General features: G+C 47.3%; 1 protein-coding gene across 1 annotated transcript in view; it reads right to left on the bottom strand.

The window, feature by feature from the left end:
* The window catches only part of LOC140492687 (actin-like protein 6B), a gene marked incomplete at its 5' end in the record, with an annotated part of 59,885 nt that extends 50,492 nt beyond the window's left edge, over positions 1–9,393 (bottom strand). The window contains 2 exons of the mRNA XM_072591715.1: positions 6,689–6,854; positions 9,317–9,393. Of these exons, the coding sequence (XP_072447816.1) occupies positions 6,689–6,854; positions 9,317–9,393 (243 nt within the window). The remainder of the gene's footprint in view (positions 1–6,688; positions 6,855–9,316) is intronic.
* Between the last annotated feature and the right edge of the window lie 206 nt (positions 9,394–9,599).

Raw genomic sequence — 9,599 nt, 5'->3', positions numbered from 1 at the left:
CTCAGGGCACCCTTGCCTGCAGCGTATGAGATAGACAACGTTGGCTGAGTCCCATGAGTACCTGCCACATACATGGTGGGAGGTGTTCCCCACGCACAATGATGGTATCCGTGTCGACATTCTGACACATCTTGGAGCATCTATCGTGACAAGGTTGTATGGTATTGTTCTGTCAGCAGAGGCTGATAGCCAAGTTCGGTACCCATGGGGAGGGCCTCAACTGGGACCTTGGGTTCATATCACACTACAGGTGACCCCACTGCACTACACATACACACAGACGCACAAGCATACATACATACAGACACACACACACACACACGAGACAGACACACAACACACACACACATACACAACACACACACACACATACATACATACACACTCCCACACACACATACAGACACACACACTCCCATACACACACATACAGACACCTCACACACACACATACAGACACTCACTCACACACACACACACAGACACTCACACACACACATATACTCACACACACTCCCACACACACCCAGACATACAGACATGCACACACATACATAGAGACACACATATACTCCCATACACACCCTCTCACAGACTTAAATCCCTTTACACTCACACATACACACACCTTTTCACAGACACTCATAACCACGCCCACCCCCAACAACTCCCTCCCCCCAAACACGCATATAAGTTTGTGGGGTGAATTTGTACGTACAGAATTACATTGTACATTGCTCAAAAACTGCATGAATCCATGTAAGTTTCTGTAAATCCGGTTTTGAGATTAGAATCAGTCTGACCAATGTGGCACAGACAGTCTCACACAGGGAGCTAACACCTTCAATACATTATCTGGGTCGACATGACACCAGTTGTTAAAGTTCACTCGAGAATGTAACTTTTAAAAAAAAGTTTTGCGATTTACATATAAAAGAACTGAAACGAACATGTTCATTCTAAAAGATGAGAGACTTCACAAACAATTCAGGTCTTTTTCAATGTGTAATTTCAGTTACATCACATTGTAACCTTTGCTATAAGTTCTGTGTCTTACAATCTTATACTCCACAACCACCTGATGAAGGAGCAGCGCTCCGAAAGCTAGTGCTTCCAAATAAACCAGTTGGACTCTAACCTGGTGTTGTGTGATTTTTAAGTTGTCCACACCAGTCCAACACCGGCGTCTCTAGATCATGATGAAACAGAGGGAGGAAGAGTGAAAAACTACACAAAAGGAAGACTTGAATAAAGCTCAGGGATGGAGGGTGAAGATAGAGATAGGTGAAAGACAGAACAAGAGGATAAAGAGGAACTTGCAGTAAGCAAACAGTCAGTCAGTTAGGTGTACAGCACGGAAGCAGACCCTTCGGCCTAACTCATCCATGCCGACCAAATATCCTAACCTAATCTAGTCCCATTTGCCAGCACCCAGCCCATATCCCTCCAAACCCTTCCTATTCATATACCCATCCAAATGCCTTTTAAATGTTGTAATTGTACCAGCCTCCACCACTTCCTCTGGCAGCTCGTTCCATACACGTACCACCCTCTGTGTGAAAAAGACGCCCCTTAGGTCTCTTTTATATCTTTCCCCTCTCACCCTAAACCTATGCCCTCTAGTTCTGAGCTCCCCGACCCCAGGGAAAAGACCTTGTCTTATTCACCCTATCCATGCCCCTCTTGACCTCTATAAGGGTCACCCCTCAGCCTCCAACGCTCCAGGGAAAACAGGCCCAGCCTATTCAACCTCTCCCTGTAGCTCAAACCCTACAAACCCGGCGATTTCTTTGTAAATTTATTTCTGATCCCTTTCAAGTTTCACAATTTCCTTCCTATAGGAGGGAGGCCAGAATTGCACGCAACATTCCAAAAGTGGCTTAACCAGTGTCCTGTATTCAATGCTCTGACCAATTCACTGAATAACAATTTTACCTTTTTGATTTCAGAAGGGATACCAGCCCTTATAGCAGCAGATTACATTGTGGGCACCTGTAAAATGTCCACATTGGGAAGGATATATTGGCCTCGGAGGCAGTACAACATGGATTTCCTAAGAATGATCCCTGGATTCTCGCGGTTAAATTATGAACAGAGATTATGCAAATTAGGTTTGTTTGTTCGCGAATTTGGAAGGTTAAGGGGTGGTCTGATTGAGGTTTTCCAAACATTAACAAGAGGAGCCGGAGGAAATCAAGATTCCGGAACTGGAGGCATAGTCCAATTCAGGAGAGATGTTTGAAAGCATTCCTCGAGGGGGGGCAGCATGGTGGGTCAGTGGTTAGCACTGCTGCCTCACAGGTTCGATTCCACCCTCGGGCAACTGTCCGTGTGGAGTTTGCACTCTCTCCCCGTGTCTGTGTGGGTTTCCTCCGGGTGCTCCGGTTTCCTCCCACAGTCCAAAGGTGTGAACGTTAGGGTGGATTGGTCGTGCTAAATTGTCCCATAGTGTCCAGGGATGTGCAGGTTAGGGTGGATTGGCCGTGCTAAATTGTCCCATAGTGTCCAGGGATGTGCAGGTTAGGGTGGATTGGCTGTGCTAAATTGTTCCATAGTGCTCAGAGATGTGCAGGTTAGGGTGGATTGGCCGTGCTAAATTGTCCCACAGTGTCAAGGGATGTGTAGGTTAGGGTGGATTGGCTGTGCTAAATTGTTCCATAGTGCTCAGAGATGTGCAGGTTAGGGTGGATTGGCCGTGCTAAATTGTCCCACAGTGTCAAGGGATGTGTAGGTTAGGGTGGATTGGCTGTGCTAAATTGTTCCATAGTGCTCAGAGATGTGCAGGTTAGGGTGGATTGGCCATGCTAAATTCTCCCATAGTGTACAGGGATGTGCAAGTTAGGGTGGATTGGCCGTGCTAAATTACCCATAGTGCCCACGGATGTGTAGGTTAGGGTGGATTGGCCATGCTAAATTACCCATAGTGCCCAGGGATGTGTAGGTTCGGGTGGATTGGCCGTGCTAAATTGTCCCACAGTGTCAAGGGATGTGTAGGTTAGGGTGGGCTGGCCATGCTAAATTACCCATAGTACCCAGGGATGTGTAGGTTAGGGTGGATTGGCCATGCTAAATTACCCATAGTGCCCAGGGATGTGTAGGTTAGGGTGGATTGGCCGTGCTAAATTGTCCCACAGTGTCAAGGGATGTGTAGGTTAGGGTGGACTGGCCATGCTAAATTACCCATAGTGCCCAGGGATGTGTAGGTTAGACTGGATTATCCATGGGAATGCAGGTTTAGAGGATAAATGGGGTTGGTCTGGTTGGGATGCTCTTCAAAGGGTTAGTGTGGACTTGATGGCCCGAATGGCCTGCTTCCGCACTGTAGGGAATCTATGTTTGCAATTCAGCCTCACAGACATCAGTGGATGCGAGATCAGTTGTTAGTTTTAAATCTGAGATAGATAATAATACACAAGAACCAGGAGCAGGAGTAGAAGAAGCTGGTTTGTAATTAATGTAGAAGGCAAATGGAATATTGTCCTCCATTGCTAAGGGGATGGAGTTGAAAAGCAGGGAGGTTATGCTGTAGCTGTACAGGCCGCACCTGGAGTACTGTGTGCAGTTTTGGTCTCTTTATGTGAGAAAGGATGTCCTGGTTCTGGAGGGGGTGCAGAGGGGGTTCACTCGGTTAATTCTGGAGTTGAGGGGGGTTGGCTTATGAGGAGAGGTTGAGTAGATTGGGACTATATTCATTGGAATGACCCCTCGTTCATTCAGTAAGATCGTGGCTGACCTTTTCCTGACCTGGGCTCCACTGACCCACCCACTCTCAGTAACCCTTAATCCCTTTACTGTTCAAATATCTCTCTCTCTCTTTGCCTTCGATGAGGTAGCCTCAACCGCTTCCCTGGGTAGAGAATTCCACAGATTCACAACCTTTTGGGTGAAGACATTCCTCCTCAATTTAGTCCTAAATCTGCTCCCCCTTTTATTTGGAGGCCATGCCCCCCTCGTTCTAGTTTCACACACCAATGGAAACAGCCTCCCTGCTCCTATATTATCTATTCCTTTCAGCATTTTATATATTTCTATACGATCGCCCCTCGTTCTTCTCAATTCCAATGAATATAGTCCCAATCTACTCAATCCCTCCTCATAAACCAACTCCCTCAACTCCAGAATTAACCGAGTGAACCCCCTCTACACCCCCTCCAGAACCAGGACATCCTTCCTCAAGTAAGGAGACCAAAACTGCACACAGTACTCCAGGTGCGGCCTGTACAGCTACAGCATAACCTCCCTGCTTTTAAACTCCATCCCCTTAGCAATGGAGGACAATATTCCATTTGCCATCTACATTAATTACAAACCAGCTTCTTGTGATGAAACAAAGGTGTTAAAAGATACAGGCTAAAGGGAGGTAGATGGAATAAGCTCACAGTGTAGCCATGATCTTATTAAATGGTGGAACAGGCTCAAGGGGCAGATTGGCCTACCCGCGTTCCTATGTCCTCTTTGGCCTGGTTTTTCACCTCTCCCCAGAGGAAGGCAGGAGCGGTTCAGTTGGGAGCACTCGAACCTCTGCATCGCGAGGTCCCCGGTTCAAGTCCGACTCCAGGCATGTAAAACCCAAGGCAGTACTGTGCAGTGCAGGTTCCAGTGCAGTACTGAGGTGCTGTGTTTCCAGTGAGACATTTAACTAATGCCCCTTCTGCGCTCTCGGAGGCCATGGCATTACTCCTGAGAAACTCAGAGGCCTTTTTTGGTGACGTCACTTCTGAGGTAAAGTGTGCGGTTATATTATTATTAAGTTGGAGAGGGTTCAGAAAAGATCTTGTTAGAACATAGAACGTGACAGTGCATTACACAGCCCTTGATGTTGCGCCGACCTGTGGAACCAATCTGAAGCCCAACTAACCTAAACTATTCCATGGTCATCCATATGCCTATCCAATGCCCATTGAAATGCCCTTAAAGTTGGCAAATCTACTACTGTTGCAGGCAGGGCATTCTGAGTAAAGAAACTACCTCTGACACCTGTCCTATATCTATCACCCCTCAATTTAACGCTAGGTCCCCTCCTGCTAACCATCATCATCCGAGGAAAAAAGCTCTCACTGTCCACCCTGTCTCACCCTCTGATTATTGTATATGTCTCAATTAAGTCACCTCCCATCCTCCTCTGTAACGAGGTTGTTGCCGGGAATGGAGGAGTCAGAAGGAGAGGCTGAGACTTTTATCCCTGGAGCGTAGGAGGTTGAGGAGTGATCTTATAAAGTCATGAGGGGCCCAGTTAAGGGACTTTTCCCAATGGTGTGGGATTTCAGGACAAGGGGACACAATTTTAAGGTGAGCGAAGCAGCATTTACAAAGGGCATGAGGGACAACGTTTTTACACAGAGAGAGAGAGAGAGTGGTCAGTGTGTGGAATGAGCTGCCAGAGGAAGTGGTGGGTGCAGGTCCAGTTACAACATTTAAAAGACATTTGGATGGATACATGAAGAGGAAAGGTTTGGAGGGGTGTGGGCCAGGAGCAGGCAGGTGGGACTGATTTAGTTTGGGATTATGGTCGGCACGGACTGGTTGGGCTGAACGGTCTACTTCTGTGACTCTATAACAAGCAACGTACAAAGAAAACAGATTATTTGCTTGTTATCACAGTGTTAACTGACTCAGGATGAGAAGGACACAGGATACTGCACCCTGCAAGCCACATGCCATCCTGACTTGGAAATATATCACCGTTCCTTCAGCGTTGCTGGGTCAGAATCCTGGGACTCCCTCCCTAACAACACTGTGCAAGTGTCCCTATACCCCAAAGACTGCAGTGGCTTAAAATGGCAGCTTAAAAACCATACTATAGCATGAAGAGGTAGATTTTTTCCTGGTTTTCTTTATGAAGAAAGGTTAAGAGAAAGATGCTGAAAGGTCTACTCAGAGCCAATAAACGAAACAGTTTGTGAGGCCTTGTTTTTTTTTAAAAAGTTGGAACAATAGAAGCAGCCTGACTGGGTGGGTGACGCTTCCCCACCAACCAGGATTTTTAGTTTTTCAGTTGCAGTTGCTAGGGTCTTGAAGCTGGGTTTAGAAGCTGCTGTACATCTCTCCCTGCTACTCTCTCTCTCTGAGTTTTCTCTTGATGTTTTCCTCCTGGACTAGAGACTTGCCTGTGAAACAATCCATTTTACTGATTTTTGCCTTTTGCCAAGGGTAAGTTTATGGGATATTACTATTGGAAAAATTACTGTTTAGTAGTTAAATAATCTATTATTCTGTTCAGTTTTCCAACAGAGTTAATTTATTCCAATGTCTTCTTGCTTTTAACTAGCGTGCATGAATAAAATATGTTTTGGTTAGTGCTGGAGAGTTTAACCAATTGAATTGAATGCAGTACAAAACACCTGGCACTTGCCTTTAAAGTAAGGAACACTCAGGATTGAAGGCCATCTTCGAAGTATATTTTGACGGGGTTTGGTCAGGGCCATCGCACCAGCTCTGAATTGTCAATCCACTTGCACAGGCCTCGGTGGGTGCGGCTAGATTCAAACTGTGGCGGCCTCCATAGAGGAATAGCTGGCTGAAGCTCAATGGCTGGGCCTAGCCATGAACAAGGACCATGCTGAACCCTGTGGCCCGCCCCAGGAAGTGGCTGGGTCTCAGGTGGGAGAGTGGCACAGCATATTGGGTCACATTCGGGTCTACAGCATTCCCCCCCTCCCCCAACCTCACCTCCGAAACAGTCACTCACTCATTGCATTCTTCAGAGGAGAGATAACCTCCACACCCTCTCTGGGCACGTGCAGGGAGTTAGTGTCAATGTAGTATGTCTTCCCTGACTTCGCGTCCTTCTCTCCATCGATCTCCATAACCGCCTCATCGTGGTTAATGAGTCCCACGGTGGTCGGGAAGTCCGCCTGGGAAAACAGGAATCAGCAGAGACCTCGGGACGAGGGAAAAACAAAAGGCTTGCTTCAGTTTCACCTCCCCCCCCACCCACCCACCCACTCCGGGAGTGAAATCACACCGAGAAAGGACAAGGTACACGTGGACAACTTTGAAGTGAAAGGGTGTGACAGAGGGTGACCCACACCCGGTCAGGAAGGGGAAGGGTTGGGTTGGAACTATGGATGGACGCAAGACCTAAGGAGGAAATTTCAATGACACACAATGAGTAAAGCTCCCTCTACACTGTCCCCCATCAAACACTCCCAGGACAGGGACAGCATGGGGTTAGATACAGAGTAAAGCTCCCTCTACACTGTCCCCCATCAAACACTCCCAGGACAGGGACAGCACGGGGTTAGATACAGAGTAAAGCTCCCTCTACACTGTCCCCCCATCAAACACTCCCCGGGACAGGGACAGCACAGGGTTAGATACAGGGTAAAACTCCCTCTACACTGTCTTCCATCAAACACTCCCAGGACAGGGACAGCACAGGGTTAGATACAGAGTAAAGCTTTCTCTACACTCCCCCATCAAATACTCCCAGGACAGGGACAGCACAGGGTTAGATACAGGTTAAAACTCCCTCTACACTGTCTCCCATCAAACACTCCCAGGACAGGGACAGCATGGGGTTAGATACAGAGTAAAACTCCCTCTACACTGTCCCCCATCAAACACTCCCAGGACAGGGACAGCACAGGGTTAGATACAGAGTAAAGCTCCCTCTACACTGTCCCCCAGCAAACACTCCCAGGACAGGGACAGCACAGGGTTAGATACAGAGTAAAGCTTCCTCTACACTGTTTCCCATCAAACACTCCCAGCACAGGGACTGTACAGGGTTTGACACAGAGTAAAGCTCCCTCTACACTGTCCCCATCAAATCCATGTTGAGTTGTGGAGATCTACAGCAGAGAAAAAAACGCCCTTTGGCCCAGCGAGTCAATGCCTGTCTGAGGTAACCACCTAACTATTCCGATCCCATTTCCCAGCACTGGGCCCACAGCCTTGACATTAAGAATATTCAGATGGGCTCTTGTAAACGACCCTCACAGGCAATGAGTTCCAGATGACTGCCACCCTCTGGGATTTCCTCACATCTGCTGTAAACCTGTCAGGGCAAAAACTATTTCTTCTTGACCTCCCCCTCTAACTCTTCCAATTACAAATCTCTGCTGCCTGGTTACTGATCTGACTGCTATATATCTTTCCTATTAGGTCCCCCATGACTGTATACCTGACAACTAAATCTGCTCTCAGCCCCTGTTCCTAAGAATCCAATCCCAGTTTATTTGACCGTTTGTCACGGGTAAAGTTCTTACGCTCATTCTTATAGGCGGACAGTGAAGGAGGTTAAATCAGATTACAGCAGGACCTTGATCAGATGGACCATTGGGCTGAGAAGTGGCAGATGGAGTTTAATTCAGATAAATGTGAGGTGCTGCATTTTGGGAAAGCAAATCTTAGCAGGACTTATACACTTAATGGTAAGGTCCTAGGGAGTGTTGCTGAACAAAGGGACCTTGGAGTGCAGGTTCATAGCTCCTTGAAAGTGGAGTCGCAGGTAGATAGGATAGTGAAGAAGGCGTTTGGTATGCTTTCCTTTATTGGTCAGAGTATTGAGTACAGGAGTTGGGAGGCCATGTTGCGGCTGTACAGGACATTGGTTAGGCCACTGTTGGAATATTGCATGTAATTCTGGTCTCCTTCCTATCGGAAAGATGTTGTGAAACTCGAAAGGGTTCAGAAAAGACTTACAAGGACGTTGCCAGGGTTGGAGGATTTGAGCTACAGGGAGAGGCTGAACAGGCTGGGGCTGTTTTCCCTGGAGCGTCGGAGGCTGAGGGGTGACCTTATAGATGTTTATAAAATCATGAGGGACATGGATAGGATAAATAGACAAAGTCTTTTCCCCAGGATAGGGGAGTCCAAAAAAGAGGGCATAGGTTTAATTTGAGAAGGGAAAGATATAAAAGAGACCTAAGGGGCAACGTTTTCACACAGAGGGTGGTACGTGTATGGAATGAGCTGCCAGAGGAAGTGGTGGAGGCTGGTACAATTACAACATTTAAGAGGCATTTGGATGGGTATATGAATAGGAAGGGTTTGGAGGGATATGGACCAAGTGCTGGCAAATGGGACTAGATTAATTTGGATTTCTGGTTAGCATGGATACGTTGGACTGAAGGGTCTGTTTCTGTGCTGTACGTCTGTATGACTTGATAATTCCATCTTTCTCTCTGCACTCTTTTGGTTCGATAAGTGTGTGGGCATTTCAGAAGCAGCAAGAGTTTGGGCACTGTAGAACAGGTAACTGCCAGGTAGTAGCAGAGAGAGAGAGAGAGAGAGAGAGGCAGCGGAAGTTAGTGGGAACGGGTGCAGGTAAGATACAACAGGAAGTGAAAAGAAACGAGCGACAATCGTGTACCTTGGGGCAGTCCTCTCCAGCGTAGCCAGCTCTCACAGTGTACGAGCCGATGTCAAACACAAGAGCTCCCACCTCATCTGACAGAGAGAAGGGACAATTAGCAGCAGCACTCGGAGATATTGACAGGACACACAGCACTGGCTCATGGCACATTCAGTAACAGGACCCAATAACTGTAGAGACACTAACAGAATATGAGGGCAGTGGTTAAGGGTGGGGATTCCAGCACCTGGTATCAACAGACATTTCATTAATCCGGAGCGGTGTTCCTGCGATTAACCAG

Source organism: Chiloscyllium punctatum, chromosome 21 (assembly GCF_047496795.1).
Source record: "Chiloscyllium punctatum isolate Juve2018m chromosome 21, sChiPun1.3, whole genome shotgun sequence".
In the NCBI taxonomy this organism is placed as follows: domain Eukaryota; kingdom Metazoa; phylum Chordata; class Chondrichthyes; order Orectolobiformes; family Hemiscylliidae; genus Chiloscyllium; species Chiloscyllium punctatum.
This window is presented reverse-complemented; position numbering and strand designations above follow the sequence as displayed.